A 21470-nucleotide genomic window follows, 5' to 3' on the forward strand; every position below is an offset into this window, starting at 1 on the left:
ATAGAAATCCCTGGCTGCTCACAAACAGCCCTGCAAGCCCCCGGGCTGGATTTATTCACACGGAGCTCTGGGGGTCAGGTGCGATGATGTTCTAGAAAGGTCAGGACAGCAGCCTCGCATAAAGACATTGCTCGTGGGCTTATTTCTGTAGTTGAAGTGGGAGAACAAACTTCACTCGAAGTTTCTCTTGTTTTGGGGAGATAATGGGAAAAGCACCAAAAAACCCATAAACTTAATGAGCAAAACAAAAACTTCGTGAAGCCTGTGGTTAAAGCCAAGCATTCCCAGACCTAATAAAGCACTTGGCTGGCAGTGCTTGAATGCTCCACAAACAAGGAGAGGTTTGATGGCTTTTCAGGGACATGAATGGGGTCCTGCTGTGCTATTCTCTGTCCCCAAACAGGGAGCCCCAGCACACGCACTTAAATACAAGATAATCCAATTTGGGAAGCCAAAACCCGAGTGCTTGTAAATGGAGATGTGCTTGGAACACAGAGCTCGTGCTTAGGAAACGCAGGAGGTCAGGGGTCCTGGGTGGTGTCTTTCACGAGAAAACAGAACCCAAATGTCATGGAGAGCAGCCCCATTTCATTCAGACTGTAAACTGGGATTACCGAGCAAACTGGGCCTGTGTAGGGATGTGTGTCTGCATGCCAGTGCCAGTGCTGACAGTGCCTTGGCTCTGTAAAGGGCACTGCCAGCAGGAGAAAGCAAAGACATGCAGGAGAAGGATCCAAATGTGACCTCCTCGGGATGTCCCACCCCACATCCTGGTCTCCTCACAGGGGACACGTGGAACCAGATCAGCTGTAAGGCCCATTCCTGCCCCAGCCGTTCCCCAATTCCCTGAAAACCTTCCCAGATACGGGCACAGGAACACCCCCTGGGCCAGGGAGCACGGGTGGCGATGGCCCTGAGGGCCAGGAGTGCCAAACAGCCCAGCACACCCCCAGATGACACCCGTGAATGCCCTGTGTCACAGGGCTCCAGCTTCCACCTAATGAGTGGTGGAACCCCTCCACAGGGTCCTGCCACCCACCCAGCTCACAGGGATGTGCAGGACACCCAGCTGGCACAGACACAGGGGGCACGGGGCACCTGGGCAGCCCTGAGCTCACCCACAGAGCGCAGGAGACAGAAACGTGAACCCTTCCTCCTTTCCTTTCCTTTCCTTTCCTTTCCTTTCCTTTCCTTTCCTTTCCTTTCCTTTCCTTTCCTTTCCTTTCCTTTCCTTTCCTTTCCTTTCCTTTCCTTTCCTTTCCTTTCCTTTCCTTTCCTTTCCTTTCCTTTCCTTTCCTTTCCTTTCCTTTCCTTTCCTTTCCTTTCCTTTCCTTTCCTGGCACTGCTGCCAGGGGCACAGGGCACCCTTCTCCCCAGGAGCACCCAACACAGAGCACAGGGCACCCTTCTCCCCAGGAACACCCAACACAGAGCACAGGGCACCCTTCTCCCCAGGAACACCCAACACAGAGCACAGGGCACCCTTCTCCTCACAAACACCCAACACAGAGCACAGGGCACCCTTCTCCTCACAAACACCCAACACAGAGCACAGGGCACCCTTCTCCTCACAAACACCCAACACAGAGCACATCACACTGCCCGTGCCCCACAGCACCTGGGGCAGCAGGACGGGCATGGGGCCACCCTGCAGGAGGGGCCACGGGTCCCTGGCGAGCTCTGGAGTCCCAGATGGGTTGGCACCAGCCACAGCAACAGCTCCAGAAGGATAGGAAGGAATTCCTGAGTGGCCCTGGCACAGGATGGAATTCCCAGAGCAGCTGGGGCTGCCCCTGGATCCCTGGCAGTGCCCAAGGCCAGGCTGGGCACTGGGGCTGGAGCAGCTGGGACAGTGGGAGGGGTCCCTGCCATGGCAGGGGGGCACTGGGGGGATTTTGGGATCCTTCCAGCCCCAACCATCCCAGGATTCTGGGATCCCGTTATTTACAGAGGTGCCTGGGGGGATCTGAGCTGTTCCCTGCCCCTCTCCCGCCCAGGGAGCTGAGCTGGCAGGCAGCACTGGTCCTGCTGCTGCAGGGCTCCTGAGCAGACAGCCGTGGGCACTGCCCAGGGGAGGAAACCGAGGTGGCAGCAGGCTGGCAGTGTCCCTGTTCTGCCTGGCACTGCCCCTGAGCTGCTCCCAGGAGCACTCCTGACTCACACCTGCCCCTCTGCACCTGGTAAAATACGCCTGTGCTCGTGTAAAATACTGAAATATTTTAAAACATGGAAGGCTTTTAAAGGTGCAGAAACAGGAGGGGCTGTGGCTGCCCTGCCCAGACCCCCTCCCTCAGCAGCACACCCAGCCTGGGATTCCCCAGGCACACAGCTGCTTTTATGTGCAATAAATACCAATAAATCCTCTAATAGACAGAAATTAATTAATACCAGGGTTTCCCCACAGCACTGACTCCTGCAGCTGAGCCCCAGGCAGTGCTGGCAGGAGAGGAAGGCTGAGCCACAGCTCTGCTAAAACACCAAAGTCCAGACCCAACTTGAAGGGGCCGACATGTGCCAGGGCACTCCCTGCTAATTAATCAGGCTGGTAACGAGCCCAGGAGCGAGGATCCCCCCCAGCACCTCTGCCCTGATGGCAAACACGACGTCCTGGGTGCTGCACAGCTCCCAAATCCAAACTGCTTTTGGGGAGAGCCCCTGGCAAGGGAGCCCTGCTCTCAGCCCCAGGGACAGCACCTTTGCCCTGAGGAAGGCAGAACAGCTCGGTGCAAGCCAGCAGCTCTATAATTTCCACTTTAGGGGTGTAATTAGGGGCTGAAACATCAGAGACACTTTCCTCTTCAGCAGTATAGAACTGCTATTTTAATTTACTCCTGCAGCCACAAAACAGAGATTCAGCCCTGCTGGAATGCACTGTCTGCTCTTGTCCAAGGATAAATGCTCTTTTCCAGGAGTAAATCTTAAGTTACCTAAAGCATCACAGAATATTTACACAGTTAATATTTATAACTTTTCGTTCCTCTGTTCAGTTATGCAGATTAATGGAATTTCTTTCACAAATGACTGCGCCATAATGAGATGATGGATCCAGTGCTCCTCTCTGCTGCTGGCTGTCTGCACAGATCCCCCCAAGACCTGGAAACTGTTGGAACTCAAAATGTCCCTCAGACATTTTTGGAGGTTCCAGGCCTTGGTCAGAAGCATTTTAGACCCTGGCAGGCAGCTGCAAACAGCTGTGATTTTGAGTTTGAGCCATGGAATGAGTTACCAACTTTGGAGGTGGAACAAGCAGTCACAAAGGGTTAGATGGGACAGTAAAAATAGTTACAAAACAGACAGAAATTGTTTTAGTATTGTACAGGGGGTTTTAGCACCTGTGCAGGGGGTTTTTACTTTGTACATGGGGGTCAGAAGTTCTAAGATGGAGGAAAGTGGGCTGATCCTGTTCTTCCTCCTTCTTCTTCCTTGCCTCCATGTTCTTGGTGATGTTGGCACTCACAGATTGGTTTGGAGTAGAAAGGCACTTTGTAATATAGGTAGTAGGCATTGGGGAAAAAAACATAAACATGTAATACGTAATGTACCATATAAAAGACAGCAGCAGCCCTGGGTGGGAGAGAAGAAGCAGTCGGGGTCAGAGAGGATGTCAGGGTGTGTGTGTGCCTCTGCCTGAGCTCTGAGCAAACCACAGCAGCCCCAGAAGAAAATCTTTGAGATAACTTGCAATAAACTGCCTTGAGACCAAACAACAGAGACTGCTGAGCCTTTCTGTGGAAGCAGGGCTGGAGGAGACTTTTCCAGCACATGGAACCCCAGAGCAAGCCTGGGGTTCTCACAGGAAAGGAGCAGCCAGCAGAATCCATCCCACACGGACCGTGCCACGGAACCGTCGCGTCCCCGAGGCTGAGGGAGATTTCCACGTGGGAAATAAACTCAGGGGTGGGGAGTGGCTGCTCCCGTCCTGGCACAGGTCAGCGAGCAGCCACAGAGCAGCCCGGCACGCTCTGCTGCCATCACACAGGGCCCTTTCTCCTGCCAGGGCATTCAGAGGGCAAGCTGCACCTGCCCATCGAGGCTCTGCAGCTGGCTGGAAGGCAATCTTTGCTTTCCAGGGTGTGCAGTAAGGGAAAACCACCGGGAAACAGGCAAGTACTTAATGAGTGCTGTAATTATTTCCTGACCTGGGAGGAGCTGAGGGGCCAGCAGCAGCGTGGGCAGTGGTCTGGAGGCAGCAGCTGGCCTGGCCACAGCCAGGGCCACTCGGCTGCTCAGCAGCAGAGGCTTCTCAGCCCCCTGCAGCAGCCGGGGCTCCTCGGGCTGGATCCAGGCCGGGTCCAGGGCAAAGGCGCTGTTCAGGTAGATCTGTCCAGAAGAAAGAAAGGAAAACGTTACAGTCTGAGGTCCCCGACTCAGAAACACGAGTGAGAAGGAGTCTTTAACTCGGCATTTCAACAGGCAGAGCCTCAGCTGGGGACAGACTGCCCGAGCCAGGCGGGTTTCTGCTGCCTCGGGGCTGATGAGGCTGAAGTGAGCGCTTAAAAATGAACTGAACACGACTGATCAGTGCTGCAGCTGCACGGGAGGCAAGGAGTCCTGGAGGCAAGGAGTCCTGGAGGCAAGGAGTCCTGGAGGCAAGGAGTCCCTGGCTGGGCTGCCACAGCCACTCCCTGTCCTGACACAGCCACCCCGAGTGGCCCCACTGCACCAGGGACTGCAGCCACCTCCCCAGCCAGGGGGGACAGGGGAGTGAGGGACAGAGGGGACAAAGGCACAGAAATAGCTCAGGGACAGAGGGGACAAAGCACAAAACCAGCTGAGGGACAGAAGGGACAAAGGTACAAAACCAGCTGAGGGACAGTGGCACACAGCCAGGTGCTCAGCACTCAGCTGGCAAAGGGGCAGATGTGGGGAACAGGGCTGGGACGGGGACACGGGACCCCGAGGGCCACCCTGGCGCCAGGGATGTGGCAGTGCCCACGGTGGCACTGCTCTGCCAGCACTGACCTGTGGCACCCCTTTGGGACAAACAGTGGGAAAACCAGGGAGAAAGGGAAGATGGAAAAGCCCCTGATCGCATCTGGGAGGCAAACGAGCACATTCTACGCAAAGGAATAAACATTAAGGACATTTTAGTCCTATTAAAATTTGGGAGCAGTGAAGCTGTAACTGCTGCTCCATCACCTGCCCCTTCCAGCATCCCAACCTTCCTCCTCCTCAGGGTTCTCCTGACAAACAGCGACCTCCCAGAGCCCTAAACCCACAGCACTCTGCAGCTCAGGTACTCCAAAAAAAAGCCCCCAGAGCCCTCAGCACGCCAGGCTCGCACTTACTTTGCAGCTGGGCAGCCTTTTATCCATCCAGCCCTTCGGCACCGCGGCTGAGTACGCGGGCGGGAGCACCGGGACGAATTCCACGCTGGAAGAAGGGGAAAATCCTACGAGCGGGGAATGAGCTCCAAATATCCACTTCGGAGGGGCCGGAAAAAACCAGACACACAAGAAGAGGAGGAGTTAGAAGGGTTTTACGCTGAGTAACCGATGCTTTCCATGATTTCCTAATTCCGCGAGAGAAGAGCACGGCAGATGCCGGGATTGCCCCTTCAGCCGCCAGGCTGGTGCTCGCCGGGCACGGCCCGGAGCGGCTCGGGGCGCAGCTGGAGCGGGGCGCGGCGGCCGCAGCCGGGGCTCCGCTGCTCGCAGCGACCTCGCAGCGCCGGCAACAGCCTGGAAATGCCTCTGGAGAGCCCAAGCGAACGGCAGAGACGTTTTTAGCTCAGCTTAAAGTCGCCCGGCCAACGGGCTCCCGCAGCAAAAGCAGCTCTGCAGGTTGGTGGAGCGTCTCCCGCTGGGGAATAATTGATGTTCCCGTTTCATCAGAGCAGCGCCGACTGTTTTCTCGCGAACCGCAAGAGACGCTCGAGCTCGAAAAGGCTGGAAATCATCACACGGAATCGAGCGGACGCCACGGCGCTCGCGGCTCGCGTTTATTTTTACTTCTGTCTACCAAAAACCATAAAGCCGAGGCCAAACTGCGCGCACGGCTCCGACCCCTCCGCTGAGAGGGGCGAGCTGAGCGCTCCGCTGCTGCCAGCCGCCTCACGGCAGCAATTAATAATTGAAATATTCATCAGGGAAAGCCCTGGCGCGACACGCTGGTTCCAATGACACGGCTCAAAACTTTCGTCTTTATAAATATTCACAGAACGCTCGGCGGCGATGCCGCCCCGGCTGCCGGGAGCATCGCTCCCGTTCCGGCCGCATCTGCGGAAAGCGCATCCCGCAGGCGGCGGGGAGCCCGAGCCGAGGGACCCCCAGCCCCTCTGGGACCCCCGGCAGCCGAGGGACCCCCCGGCAGCCCCTCTCCTCCCGGAGAAATCCCCGCCTCACGCTTCCAGAGCCTCGGGAAGCGACGCGCTCCTGCACACCGGGACCGCGACCGGCGAGCGAGCCTGGGGGATGCGGGGCTGGGAAAGGGGGCACGGGGCTGGGGAAGGGGGCGCGGGGCTGGGAAAGAGAGGGATGCAGCGCCCCGAAGGAGTGGGATGAAAAACCCAGGAAGGGTGGTACGCACAGCTTGGGAAGCGGGGATGCAGAGCTTGGGAAGAAGGGGATGCAGAGCCCGGGGAAGGGAGCTGTAGAAGCCGGGAAAAGAGGGATGCAGTGCCTGGGGAAGAGGGGATGCGGAGCCCGGCAAGCGGAGGATGCGGAGCTCGGAAAAGGAGGATGCGGAGCCCGGGTAGCCCCCGGCGCCCCGCGGGGTCCGTTCTGCCGCCGCGGGCGGAGGTCTCGGTGCCGGGGCCGGCGCCGGGCGGCAGCTCCCGGAAAGTTGGGTGCCCGCACGGCGGCTCCGCCCTTACCTGGCCGTGCAGGAGCGGCTCGGCGGCCGCGGGCAGCAGCGGCAGCAGCGGGGGCTCGGCGGGGCCGCGCCAGCCCGGCCCGGGCCGCAGCAGCGCGGGGGGCGGCAGCAGCAGCGGCGGCGGCGGCGGCGGCGGCGGAGCCCCGGCGGCGGCTGCGCCCACCCGGAGCAGCCCCGCGGCCGCGGGCAGCACCCAGGCCCAGGGCGGAGCGGGGGGCTCGGCGGGCGGCGCCCACAGCAGCGGCGGCGGGCGCGGGGCGGCGGCCGGGAGCATCCTGCATGGCCCGGGCCGGCGCCGGGGCCGGGAGCGCCGCGCTCCGCTCGCCTCCGCCGCCCGGCGCAACTCCGAGCCCGCCGCACCGCGGGCAAGCTCCGCCCGGCGCGGGGACAGCGGGGCGGGGGCGCGGCGGGGCCGCCCCGCGGAGGGGAGGGACGGACGGACGGACGGACGGACGGGTGGATGGAGGGAGGGAGGGAGGGATGGAGGGATGGACGGACGGATGGATGGAGGGATGGATGGATGGATGGAGGGACGTATGGACGGATGGAGGGAGGGATGGAGGGATGGAGGGACGTATGGACGGACGGATGGATGGATGGATGGAGGGACGTATGGACGGATGGAGGGAGGGAGGGAGGGAGGGAGGGATGGATGGAGGGGGCGGCGGGCTCGGTGCAGCCCCCGCTGGGAGCGCGGGTTCGCTGTAGGAGCCGGCGGGATTTTCGGGTCATCCCCGGCGGCCGCAGGTGCGGGAGGCAGCCCCTGCCCGCGGGCACCCCCGACACCCCCAGGTTCCCGGAGCCCCCCTCACCACTAAAATCCCCCAGACACCCCAACACCTCCGAGCCCCGGAGGTCCTCAAGCTCCTCGCCATCCCCAGAAGCCTCAGCCCCCAAACCTTCCCCAGCCCCCCAGTCTCCCCCTGCCCCAGGCCGTGCGAGTACACGGCACCAGCGAGCTCAGGTGTCCCAGCTATCCCACGGCTGCCCCTCAGCCGAGACCCTTCCGTCGGCAAGGAAAATAACACGGATTTAAACCGCCAGAGGACAGGCTTAGGTGGGACTTCCCTAGGAGCAGGGGGACAGGGTGCCCAGAGCAGCTGTGGCTGCCCCTGGATCCCTGGCAGTGCCCAAGGCCAGGCTGGGCACTGGGGCTGGAGCAGCTGGGACAGTGGGAGGTGTCCCTGCCATGGCAGGGGGCACTGGGTGGGATTTGGGGTCCCCTCCACACCAGTCTGGGATCCTATTGATTTCCTGCAGACAAGCAGAGAGCAGCCTGGGGCCGCTGCTGCCGGAGAGCAGCGCCCGTGTCCAGCCCAGCCCAGCCCAGGCGATTCCAGGCTGAGCCCCCAGGGCTGTCAGTGTTCCTTCACAACCCGTGGGTGTCTCCTTTAACCGTGGGTTTGTCCTTTAACCCGTGGGTTTCTCCTTTAACCCGTGGGTTTCTCCTTTAACCCGTGGGTTTCTCGTTTAACCCGTGGGTTTCTCCTTTAACCCGTGGGTTTCTCCTTTAACCCGTGGGTTTCTCCTTTAACCCGTGGGTTTGTCCCTAACCCGTGGGTTTCTCCTTTAACCCGTGGGTTTCTCCTTTAACCTGTGGGTTGTTTCTCCTGCTATCTCCTCCCTGCTGTGAAAGGAAGGAGCTGAGCAAGCCTCTGCTGACGGCATCGCAGCTTCCAGCAGCTCCAGCAAAAAATTAAAGGAATGAATAATGGCAAAATGGGCCAAGCCTGAATTCACACAACACACAAATGGTTCAGCTTCACCGTTTAAAATCATTGCAGAGGAGTTTGATTCCCATGGCAGCAAATAACCTTAACAAAGGTAATCCCCAAGAAGTTTTGGAATCAAATGATGATGATCTGTGGCTAAACACGGGATCAGGGAAATACATGGCTTCTAATTACCCTGAGAGACACTGGGAGATGGAGATGGGAGTAATGCACAAAATGACCGAAATCAGATGGACAGAGGATCACTGCTAAATGTTTTAGTGTGTGGCTGTTTGTAAAACTCAAAACCACATCCTGGTAATTGGGACCGAGCAGAGGAACAGAAACACAATGACAAGATCAACAGCAAGAAAACAACAAACAGAAAGGGTCTGTTCCTATGAAATGCAGAGGTGCTTGAGGAGCTGGGTTTGCATGCAATGCGGGAAAAAGGCACCTGAGAGTTGATCAGTGTCACCTCTGGTGCATACCTTGGCCCTTGAATACTGCAAAGAGCACTTTAGGCAGCCAAAAAGACAATTTAGCACTGAAATAAAAGGTTTAGACCCATCATCTTCATTTTTAAGTCTGAAAAATGAGTCTGAGCACTCCGAAGAGACATGCCTTTTGTTAATATCTACATTATGGATTTCTCTCCCTGAGGACATTCTTCACCACTTTTCCTCCTGCCGGGCTGCCTGGTGAGACAATGCTGGGTAATGACCAAACCCTCTGGTGCTGATGCACGAACAACCGAAGGAAAGGGGAATGTGGACCAGCAGCCACCCCCGGGGGTCCCTTTAATTTGGAGTGGTGGCCCCGGGAGCCTGGGTCCTGCAGCACACCCAGAGCTGTGGCAGCACATTTCTTTTTTTTTTTTTCCCACAGGGTTTTTTATAGAGAAGCACAGAGGGAAGAAAGAGAAAACAATTTCTGTTTCTGCTCCTTGTTTTCCCATGTGGAATGTGCTTGGAGAATTGTTTACCTGGGGTGTTGCTTGGTTGGGTTCTGGTGAGGATTGTTTGAGCTGGTGGCCAATCCAATCCAATCCAATCCAATCCAATCCAATCCAATCCAATCCAACCCACCTGGGGCTGGGCTCTCAGAGAGGGGCACGAGCTGGGAGTTGGTCAGAGATGGGAGTTAGAAAAAGTCGGTTTGTAGTTTTAGTATCTCCTTTAAGTAGTATATTAATGTATTGTAGTGAAGTTATAATAAAAACATTCAGCTGTCTGAACTGGAGTTGGACATCAGCATTTCTTCCCACCAGCTTCACCTGTATTTACAATACAGAGATATCCTGTGGAATGCCCTGAGCGCAGCTGCACCTGTGGCACGCTGGAGCCTCTGGAGGTGCCAACACCACCCAGAATCCTGGCACAGCCAATTCCCAGTGAACAAATCCCACTGCCAATTCCCAGTGGATAAACTCCTCAGAGTCCCGGGGCAGCAGCAGGGACAGGAATCTCCTCTGCCGATGCTGCGGAAGAGAGGAAGGGTGAGCACATCTGTTGCCCTGATTCTTAAGATTTTCTAAAGCCTTCTGAGTTTACATTCTTGTAGAGAACTTTCTCACCCAACTTTCTGTAAACAATCTATTATTTACCATTCCTCCATAGAGGCGGAGAAATTGGATGTACTGGTGGTTTGTCCAATGTCATTGGAGAGGTGGCACGTTCACCCTCCAATCCACTTTTGGAAAAGTAGAAATGCTGGAGTCAGAAAATAAACTTCCCCTTTTCCACCTTTGCAATAGCAGCGGCTCACATCGTGTTTTCACGTGTCCTTCAGCGACACACATCCAGCCCAATCCAGCCCAGCCGTGCCAGGAGCTCTGTTCCTGTGGGCACAGCTGGCACAGCACCCAGGGCTGCTCAGTGACCCTGCAGGGAGGGAACACCCATGTGAAAAATCCCGGCAGGAATTCCCGTGTGAAAAATCCCAGCAGGAATACCTGTGTGAAAAATCCCGGCAGGAATTCCCATGTGAAAAATCCCGGCAGGAATAAATACTCGTGTGAAAAATCCCGGCAGGAATACCCCGGCAGGAATACCCATGTGAAAAATCCCAGCAGGAACACCCATGTGAAAAATCCCAGCAGGAATACCCGTGTGAAAAATCCCAGCAGGAATACCTGTGTGAAAAATCCCGTCAGGAATACCCCGGCAGGAACACCCGTGTGAAAAATCCCAGCAGGAATACCCCAGCAGGAATACCTGTGTGAAAAATCCCAGCAGGAATAACTGTGTGAAAAATCCCAGCAGGAATACCCCGGCAGGAACACCTGTGTGAAAAATCCCAGCAGGAACACCCATGTGAAAAATCCCAGCAGGAATACCTGTGTGAAAAATCCCGGCAGGGATTCCCGTATGAAAAATCCCAGCAGGAATTCCCATGTGAAAAATCCCGGCAGGGATTCCCGTGTGAAAAATCCCAGCAGGAATACCTGTGTGAAAAATCCCGGCGGGAATTCCCGTGTGAAGAATCCCGGCAGGAATTCCCGTGTGAAAAATCCCGGCAGGAATTCCCGTGTGAAAAATCCCGGCAGGAATTCCCGTGTGCTGCAGGACTTCAGCCTGCCCAGGAGCCCCTTCTCAGGCTCGGGGATGGTGGGGATGGCCTTGGGCTCCTCGGGCAGGACATGACCTCTGGCAGGCTGGGTGGAGAAAAGGAGACAGCAGCATTCCACCTGGAAAATTCCCCCTGTAGAAGATCAGTTTCTGCTGGACTCAATCAATTTGATTTCTGGTATTTATACAATATTCACAAGCTGGTTTTATCTAAAGTTGGAGTTATTGATACCAAAACTTCAAACTCTGGTAATTTAGGAAGGAAAAACAAACGAGGGCTCAGTGCCCTTCAGTTCCTGCTCAGCTGAAAGGACAAGGGGGCACAGGCAAATACACAAGCCCAGATTGGTTTGGGTGGAGGGACCCTAAATCCCACCAGGGACACCTCCCACTGTCCCAGCTGCTCCAGCCCCGGTGTCCAGCCTGGCCCTGGGCACTGCCAGGGATCCAGGGGTGGCACAGCCTCTTGGGGAGCATCTGAGTCCATTCCCTCAGATCCTCAAATTCTTCTGATCCCGTTGGACGCAGAAGTTGAAGTCACTTCTCTGCTTTCACAGGTGCAGGGTAAGGCTCGGCAGGGTTTGCACACACAGAGATCACTTTGAGTAGCTCTGAGAAGAAACAGAAAACATTCAAACCAAGAGAAATAAAACAAAAAACAACAACAACAACAACAAAACCCCCAAAAACCAAAAAAAAGGCATCTTTTGTGCGTGCATGAGAGCCAGAGAGGCTGGAAACATTCTCTTTCTGAATTGGAGAATAAAGAGCAGAGTCAGTCTGGGAGGGTTTGCTTTGTGCCAGCTCCCGGAGCACAGCTCCAGTGCAGGATTTAACCCCCAGTGCCCCTCCACAGCAGCAGAGGGATGGAAGAAAGGCAGGATAAAGACACTGCCCCTGCCCCCCGTGTGCCAGGGCTCTCCTGAGGGCACACACAGCTCTCCTGGATCCAGGCATCCATGGAAAACCCTCCGGAAAAGCTTCCACGCCCAGCTGGGGGCTGAGCAGTCGGGAGGTGCAGCAGCTCAGCTCCCTCTCCATGCAGAGATGGGGGAGGATGGCTCAGCCCACGCTCAGGGCAATTCCAACCTCCTGGGACTCAAAATACACCTGGTGATGCCAGGGGGAGATGCCAGGGGGAGATGCCAGGGAGGCGGGGGCCTCCCTCAAACCCTGGCATTGCTGATGCCAGTGACCCTGGCACAGGATGAATTCCCAGAGCAGCTGTGGCACCCCTGGACCCCTGGCAGTGCCAAGGCCAGGCTGGACACTGGGGCTGGAGCAGCTGGGACAGTGGGAGGTGTCTCTGCCATGGCAGGGGGGCACTGGGGGGGATTTGGGGTCCCTCCCACCCAAACCAGGCTGGGGCTCCCTCATTCCGTGGATGTGCTGCCCTGGGGTGCAGAAGGGCCCCAGGACCAGCACTCCTCCCTCCCATGGGAGCTCTGCTGGCAGATCCCAGCAGAAGGAGACACATCTCCTCCACCCTGGCAGAGCCAGCAGCCTGTCTGGGGACTCGGGATCTCCAAGGAGACGCTGCAGAAGCGCAGCCTCCTCACACTTGCACCTTTCAGCCCTGCAAGACACAGGAGTGGCACCAGGGTTGAGGGGAGGTTTGCAGCTGCCTCAGCCCCGGCTGTTTCCAGGGGTGCTTCTCTCATTCTCATTCCTCTGCCGTCCCTGGAAGCCGGAGAACTGGTCCTCTGCACCACCACTCATCTCATAAGCATTCCAGGAACCTCAGGGAGCTAAGGGAGAAATTCTGAGCGTTGCAGCTTCTCCGTGGAGCCAGATCAATGAGTTCACTCCAAATAACTTGTCTGGAAATTAACTCCTTCATGAATTTCAGCAGAATGTTTGTGTGAGAAGCTCCAGACATCCTGCTGTTCCCAGTATGGACAGGAACTGCAGGGCCTTGAGGGATGCTCGTGTCATCACAATTCTGGAAGCACTGGGGCTGGAAAAGCCCTCAGGATCACCGAGTCCACCCTGTGCTCATCCCCACCCTGTCCCCAGCTCCGAGTGCCACCTCCAGGGATGGGATCCAACCCTCCTGGGCAGTTCCAGTTCCTGAGCCCCTTTCCATGGGGAAATTCCTGCTGGTTCCACCCTGAGCTCCCCCGGCCCAGCCTGGGGCCGTTCCCTCTGCTCCTGTCCCTGTTCCTGGAGCAGAGCCCGACCCCCCGGCTGTCCCCTCCTGTCAGGAGCTGTGAGAGCCACAAGGTCCCCCCGATCCCCCTTTGCTCCAGGCTGAGCCCCCTCAGCTCCCTCAGGAGTTCCCAGCCCCTTCCCAAATCCCTCAGGAGTTCCCATCCCCTTCCCAGCTCCCTCAGGAGTTCCCAGCCCCTTCCCAAATCCCTCAGGAATTCCCAGCCCCTTCCCAGCTCCCTCAGGAATTCTCCATCCCCTTCCCAAATCCCTCAGGAGTTCCCATCCCATTCCCAGCTCCGTTCCCTGCCCTGGTCACACTCCAGCCCCCCAGGGCTCTCCAGAGCTGCCCCAGGAGTTCAACCCATGAGCGCAGGGAGAGGATTCATGGGCACTGGTGTCTCACACGGGGGAAATCATCACCACCTCTGCATTTCATCCATTATCCCAAGGTAAAACACATGGCTTTGGCTCCTTAATTAGGTGGTTTCACCTCCCCACATTAACGCAATTATGTCAAAGCTGATTGCAAGTTTTAAACTTCACTTTATCAGCCGAGCAATTACAGCTTTATGGGCTTTATCCTCTTCGCAGTAACTTTAATACACTTTTGTTTCCTAATTATTTCCCTTCCCAGATTATTGCTGTTAAGTAACATCACCATAACTCCGGGGTCAGGACTGGAGACAGGCCCCAAATCACACAGCACACTTCCCGCAGGAACCAAGGTGGCAACAGCAGTGTCAGGTTACAAACAAGGCACCGAGCAGTAATTACTGCACTGGAGCCCTTCCCCTTGCATTTCCCCAAGCAGTAATTATTGCACTGGAGCCCTTCCCCTCGCATTTCCCCAAGCAGTAATTACTGCATTGGAGCCCTTCCCCTTGCATTTCCCCAAGCAGTAATTATTGCACCGGAGCCCTTCCCCTCGCATTTCCCCAAGCAGTAATTATTGCACTGGAGCCCTTCCCCTCGCATTTCCCCAAGCAGTAATTACTGCATTGGAGCCCTTCCCCTTGCATTTCCTCAAGCAATAATTATTGCACCGGAGCCCTTCCCCTTGCATTTCCCCGGCACTGAAGCCCGGGATGGCTGCACAGGCACTCAGCAGAAATGGGCTCTGTGTTCCCACAGGAGAATTCCAGGATGGAGCTCCCCGTCCCTGCCTGCCTCATCCCCACGGCGGGGATGGCGTTCCTCAGCCTGGTCCTTCTCCTGCAAGGCAGGACAGGGATGGACAGGGATGGGCAGGGATGGACATGGATGGGCAGGGATGGACATGGATGGGCAGGGATGGGCTGGGATGGACAGAGATGGGCAGGGATGGGCAGGGATGGACAGGGATGGGCAGGGATGGACAGGGATGGGCAGGGATGGACAGCGATGGGCAGGGATGGGATGGGATGGACAGGGATGGGCAGGGATGGACAGGGATGGGCAGGGATGGGATGGGATGGACAGGGATGGGCAGGGATGGACAGGGATGGGCTGGAATGGGCAGGGATGGGCAGGGATGGCATGGGATGGACAGGGATGGGCAGGGATGGGCAGGGATGGACAGGGATGGACAGGGATGGGCAGGGATGGACAGGGATGGGATGGGATGGACAGGGATGGACAGGGATGGGCTGGGATGGGATGGGCAGGGATGGGCAGGGATGGGATGGGATGGACAGGGATGGACAGGGATGGGCAGGGATGGGATGGGATGGGCAGGGATGGACAGGGCTGTGATGGGACCTGCCTTGGACTCTCCTGAGCTGCAGCTCTCTTGTCCTGGAGGGGCTGCAGAGCTCCAGGGTGGGCTGCAGGACATGGGGACACCACAGGGACATGGAGATTCCGCAGGGACACAGGGACACTGCAGGGACATGGGGACACCACAGGGACACAGGGACATCAGGGACATGGGCACCTAAAGGAGTCCCTATTACTGCTCAGCCAGGACTCATGACTGTCCTCAAACACCGGATCCCCTAGCCCTGAACACTGCAAATCTAAGACAGAAGCTTTCCAACAAAAACACAAACCCAAACCAGCCCCACGCCTGCTGTGGCAGACCTGTCCCTTCCCTCTGCAGGTGGAACAGCTGGGGATGGGGAATCTGCTGCTCTGGACTGGGCTTTAAGGAGGACTGATAATCACTGAAATCCTCCCTTCCTATTAGAAAATTCCTCTGCTCTCTTCAATTTAAAAATACCCTGAGCAACTGCTGGTAGTGCCATTCTACTGCAGAGGAAAAAAAACAACTCGGATTCTTTTTAGGATATTTCTGAGCAGATGAAAATTGAAAGAAAAAAGAAGTCTTTCAATGCAGGCGAAGCTCAATCGACGAGCGAAGTCCTAAAGGGAAAAGGGAATCAATTCCAGAGGGTCCTGCTGGCAGAGGACATTTCCATCTGCCACGGGAATTGTATTGCTAATGAAGTTCTGGGGTCTTGTGACCCTCGAGAAAGTGGGGGGAAGGTCCCTGAGGTATCCCAGCCTTCTGTGGGCTCTTCTGGGCTTTGGCTGGGGCTTGTTTCTTGGTTCCTTTAAGGGTTTTCATGGTTTTTTTTTCAGAGAAAACTCCATAAAAATACCCAAGCATTTATCCTCAGTGGGGCTTGCTTCCCTAGATTCCTGAGGTGACACCAGGAGGGGCAGTTCCTGTCACCCCCAAATTCCTGAGGTGTCACCCACAGGGCATTTTCAGCACCCAGGTCTCTCAGGTGTTACCCCAGGGCAGTTCCTGTCACCCAGGTCTCTCAGGTGTCACCCACAGCACAGTTTCTGTCACCCAGGTCTCTCAGGTGTCACCCAGGGCAGTTCCTGTCACCCAGGTCTCTCAGGTGCCACCCCAGGGCAGTTCCTGTCACCCAGGTCTCTCAGGTGTCACCCAGGGCAGTTCCTGTCACCCAGGCTCTCAGGTGTCACCCAGGGCAGTTTCAGCATCCAGGTCTCTCAGGTGTCACCCACAGCACAGTTCCTGTCACCCAGGTCTCTCAGGTGTCACCCCAGGGCAGTTCCTGTCACCCAGGTCTCTCAGGTGTCACCCACAGCACAGTTCCTGTCACCCAGGTCTCTCAGGTGTCACCCAGGGCAGTTCCTGTCACCCAGGTCTCTCAGGTGTCACCCACAGCACAGTTCCTGTCACCCAGGTCTCTCAGGTGCCACCCCAGGGCAGTTCCTGTCACCCAGGTCTCTCAGGTGTCACCCCAGGGCAGTTCCTGTCACCCAGGGCTCTCAGGTGTCACCCAGGGCAGCTCCTGCACCTGCCCAGGCTCTGGTGAGCTCAGCCTGCCCCAGGCAGGAGCAGGAGGAGCTGCTGCCCTGCTGGGGACGTGCAGGGCTTTGTGCCAGGCTGACAGTGACAGACACGGCAGAGAAGACCCCAACTCCTCAAAGGGGAGGAAGGTACCCCCGGTGCCCCCGTGACAGGGAAACGTGGCAGTCCAGGCAGCTCCTCTCACAGGCAGGGCCATCAATGCATTATGGAGCTCCCCGTTTTGCTCAGGTTCTGTAGCACAAGCTGCCAGGAGCACAGAACATTTCATGCTTTCATCTCCCAGAAATAATTTGACAGTGCTTGAGGATTTGATCGCTGCGATTACATTATTATTGTTTGTTGAATACCAATAAAAGCTTTAAAAAAAACAACTCCTCACTGCCTGTTGCAGCAGCAGAATGGGCCAGCACAGGGGACATGGAGGATTTTTCCTTTCCCATGGAATGGGGATGAGCAGGAGGGCTTCCCACCAGCTCCTCGAGCCCCCAGTGCTCCACTGCTGCTCCTGGTGGGGCCAGGGTGTCCCTGGAGCAGCTGATCCTGATGGATCCCGTGGTGGAGCAGCCCAGCTCAGCCCTGGGCTCCACACAGCTCACTCTGATCCTCCAGACCTACAGAATCATGGATGGGTTTGGGTGGGAGGGATCCCAAATCCCACCCAGTGCCCCCCTGCCATGGCAGGGACACCTCCCACTGTCCCAGCTGCTCCAGCCCCAGTGTCCAGCCTGGCCTTGGGCACTGCCAGGGATCCAGGGGCAGCCACAGCTGCTCTGGGCATCTGTGCCAGGGCTGCCCACCCTGCCAGGGAACAATTCCCAATTCCCAATTCCCAATCTCCCACCCAGCCCTGCCCCTGGCAGTGGGAGCCATTCCTGTGTCCTGTCCCTCATCCCTTGTCCCCAGTCCCTCTGCAGCTCTCCTGGAGCCCCTCCAGGCCTGGCAGGGCTCTGAGCTCTCCCTGGAGCTGCTCTCCTGCAGCAGAACTCCAGCAGCACACGGAGCTGGGATCTGCAGGGCCCCAGCACTGCGGGAGATGTGCCCCAGGTGTTCTCCTGCCCCAGGTGTTCTCCTATCCCAGGTGTTCCCCTATCCCAGGTGTTCTCCTATCCCAGGTGTTCCCCTGCCCCAGGTGTTCTCCTGTCCCAGATGTTCCCCTGGCCCAGGTGTTCTCCTGTCCCAGATGTTCCCCTGGCCCAGGTGTTCTCCTGTCCCAGGTGTTCCCCAGGTGTTCCCCTGGCCCAGGTGCTGTCCCCAGGCACAGAGCCACGCTGGCTGAGGCTCGGCTGCCCAGGACAGGCAGAGCCCCAGCCCTGCCTCCTGCCCCGAAGCCAAGAGCCAAACTCCACAGGAGCTCAGCAAACCCCACCAAGCTCCTCGTGCCCGCTGCTGCTCTGGGACCCCTGCAGGGCCCGGGATTGCTCAGCTCCGAGGGGCCCTCCAGGCTTTGTGCCAAACCCCAGGGTTTGCTTGGTGCCAGCTCCAGTGCAGGATTTAACCCCCAGTGCCCCTCCACAGCAGCAGAGGGATGGAAGAAAGGCAGGATGAAGACACTGCCCCTGCCCCCCGTGTGCCAGGGCTCTCCTGAGGGCACACACAGCTCTCCTGGATCCAGGCATCCATGGAAAACCCTCTGGAAAAGCTTCCACGCCCAGCTGGGGGCTGAGCAGTGGGGAGGTGCAGCAGCTCAGCTCCCTCTCCATGCAGAGATGGGGGAGGATGGCTCAGCCCACGCTCAGGGCAATTCCAACCTCCAGGTGCAGCCCTGGCCCCACAGCCCCCCACAGCCCCCCAAAGGCTGTCCCACCACCCCTGACACACCTCAGCTCCTGTCCCACCACCCCTGACACACCTCAGCTCCTGTCCCACCACCCCTGACACACCTCAGCTCCTGTGCCACCATCCCTGCAGCACCTCAGCTCCTGTCCCACCACCCCTGCAGCACCTCAGCTCCTGTCCCACCATCCCTGCAGCACCTCAGCTCCTGTCCCACCTGTATCCACTGATGAGCCTCTCTGGGGGCTCTCCAGGGAAGGTTCTTCAGTGAGGGTGGGCAGCCCTGGCACAGGTGCCCAGAGCAGCTGTGGCTGCCCCTGGATCCCTGGCAGTGCCAAGGCCAGGCTGGACACTGGGGCTGGAGCAGCTGGGACAGTGGGAGGTGTCCCTGCCATGGCAGGGGGCACTGGGTGGGATTTAATGTCCCTTTCCACCCCAACCAGTCCATAACACTCCAAATCCCCAGCTCTGGTGGGGCAGCAGAGCAGAAAAGTGTTCATTTCCCACCCTGAATAATCCCATTTCCTCATTTTCAAAAGTTGAGTTTAAAGAGAAATTCAACCTTCTTCCCTTTGAATTTTCCTTCTGATCTCTGTGTAGGAATATTTCAGGGGTTGCACTGAACCAACTGGAAAGTAATCACATAAAGCTCCTGTCAGAATTTCTTAGTGCTCCAGCTAATGAAAGGACAAATAAAATACCAGCATTATTGCCAACCTTTGAAAGTTGCCTTTCCGAGGAGTCCTTTTTAAGTGCTAATTAATCAAATCAGTGATATTTTTCCAGGGTCAGTGACTCATTACTGCTGCTCTTGCTGGAAGTGAAGAAGGCTGAAATATTAAACTAAATAGATCATAATTCTTCCATAGATGGCCAAGCTGTGGTTGAGGCAGGAGCAGCATTCTCTTGAGTCAAACCCATTCTGAATCACTTTCTTCTGCCTCTCTCTCTCCTTTTGATGGCACTACAGAAGCAGGAGATGACATGAGGAGAAATGAGTCCATGAACATCTGACTGGCACTTGACTGGTGCAGAGGAGCAGCACCAGGGCTGCCCCAGCTTCGGAGCCCAGGGATCCCTCTGGCTGCCCCCAGAACCTGCCAGGGGCTCGGGGACCCTGGCACAAAATAAAAACACCCGTGGCTTCCATTTTAGCCTGTGGAAAAAGCTGCCAACTTTGTATGAGGAATTACAGGTCACAAGGGTTTGAGTGGTGTGATATTTGAATTAACAAAGGGTGGAAAAGTAGAAAGTCTGCCCTCCAGCAGCCCATTCCATTTATCATCATCTTCCTGAGGAAACACGCTCAGACGTGAACCCAACGCAGCTGAGCACGGGGAGGATTTGTCTTCATCAACACAATGGAATATTCAAAGTCTCCCAGAGCCTCTTTGTGTAATGCCAATGCCAATCTCCGTGCCACAGAAACACAATTTAGGGCTTGACATCATGAGTTATTACAGGCTATTAGATAGGTTTTTTAATTTCTTTTCTTAACTGATGCCTGTCCTCAGGATCAAAATGATATGCAGCAATGTCTCTCCACAATCTCACGGGGATGATCTCGAGATTGCCACGAGACAAAACGTCTTGGTGAGGTTTTCAGGGCAGCAAAAGCTGCTCAAAGTCTCTGGCTTGAGCAGCCTTTGTGGTGTTCCAGCTCTGCCAGAGGCTCCACCGGGAACACCAGAGGATAACCCCGGAGCCCCAGCCTGGTTTGGGCTGGAGGGAGCCCAGATCCAGGCAGTGCCACCCTGCCATGGCAGGGACACCTCCCCCGTGCCAGGGGCTCCAGCGCCAGTGCCCAGCCTGGCCCGACCTCTCCGGGGAACCCACAGAAGTGTCCTTGCTGCTCAAAGCCAAAGCTCAGCTCGGGTGTCTCCACCTCAGGGCAGAATCCTGTGCTGGAATTTCCTCCCGATAAGGAAAGGCCCCAAATGCCAAATCCGTGTGTTCTGTGCTCTGGGGCTCCTTTATTCCCTTTTCACCCCGTGGGGAGGGGCTGACGGTGCCCATCTCCCCCCTCCATCCCCTGGGCACAGTCAGATTTGGGCAGGCTCAGCCCCAAATGACAGCGGGGCTCGGGGCAGCAGGAACTCCTCACTGCTCAGGCTCCCAGGCTATTGAAGAAAGAGACACCCTGAGTTTTATGTGCTGCATTTCTTTAGGGAAATTTGGTGTCCCAAGGCCCAGGAGATGCTTTATTCGCCCATCCAATGGATCTGTGTCCCCAGAAGCCAGCAGATCCAAATTTCACATCTAGGCACCATCATCTCTCCTGAAATAATCCAGAATTACCTGTATTTGTAAACGTACCAAAAAAGAATTTAATTGAAAGCCATTTTTGCCATGTGGATTGCTAGTAAGGAACACAATTCAATTTCAGAGTGAGAAGGAAAGAATAGGAGCAAAATTCCTGAGGGGGGGAAAATGTAAGAATGCAAAAAATAAAAATCCCCAGAACTTTTCCTAACCAAAATCTCCAGCTGCTCTGGGCACCTGTGCCAGGGCTGCCCACCCTGCCAGGGAGGAATAATGAGGATAAAGCTCTAATCCTCTGGAAAGAGGGATTGACCCCGACCCAAATTCCCCAGGGTCTCTCACTGGGCTCGTGGCACCCCCAGCGTGTGGCACCATCTTCCCCCAAGAGTGATGGGAGGAGCCAGGCCCAAATCAACACAAAGTGGGAAAAGAACAGCCAGGCTGGAAAGTTGGAGTAACTTCCAGCAGCCTTTCCCCGGCTCACAGATGGCAGCTATCTCCTCCCCAATCTGCAGAGCAGTGGCAGGGAAGGGATGAGAGCTCAGCTGAGCACTTTAGGCTAATGTTATTCATAAGCAAGGCTTATCTCCCTCGGTACAGCTTGCATATTTTCATAAATAACTGAATTCCTTAAGCACTCACGGCCTGGGAGCCAAGAGCTCAGTGTCTCACCTCGTTTCTCAGAGGAAATGGATTTATGGCCACCAGGCAGCTGCCTCCCATCAGGGCGAGGTTCTCAGCTGGCTCTGATGGACCCTCCTCAGCTCTGCAGGTGTGAGAGCAGCAGGGCCAGGCTCTGAGCCCCCCTGAAACCCCAGCGGCACGGAAGGGCACAGCTGGCACAGCTGGCACAGCTGGCACAGCACCTCCCTGCCCACTGAAGGACAACCCCTCTCCACACCAGCACCAGGCCCTGCAAACACC

General features: G+C 56.6%; 1 protein-coding gene across 6 annotated transcripts in view; it reads right to left on the minus strand.

Moving 5' to 3' along the window:
• The window catches only part of TCERG1L (transcription elongation regulator 1 like), a 48411-nt gene extending 41261 nt beyond the window's left edge, over positions 1–7150 (minus strand). For 2 of the 6 annotated variants that reach the window (XM_085583012.1, XM_085583011.1), the window contains exons 1-3: positions 6815–7148; positions 5289–5423; positions 4140–4320 (exon numbers count right to left, since the gene is read on the minus strand). In XM_085583012.1, the coding sequence (XP_085439138.1) occupies positions 4140–4320; positions 5289–5423; positions 6815–7087 (589 nt within the window). In that variant the 5' untranslated portion in view covers positions 7088–7148. Of the gene's footprint in view, positions 1–4139; positions 4321–5288; positions 5424–6814 lie in introns of all 6 variants that reach the window. The other 4 variants (XM_085583015.1, XM_085583014.1, XM_085583013.1 and 1 more) reach the window with 3 other exon arrangements.
• Positions 7151–21470: the final 14320 nt, after the last annotated feature.

This window comes from Lonchura striata, chromosome 6 (genome assembly GCF_050655825.1).
Source record: "Lonchura striata isolate lonStrDom1 chromosome 6, ASM5065582v1, whole genome shotgun sequence".
NCBI classification, from domain to species: domain Eukaryota; kingdom Metazoa; phylum Chordata; class Aves; order Passeriformes; family Estrildidae; genus Lonchura; species Lonchura striata.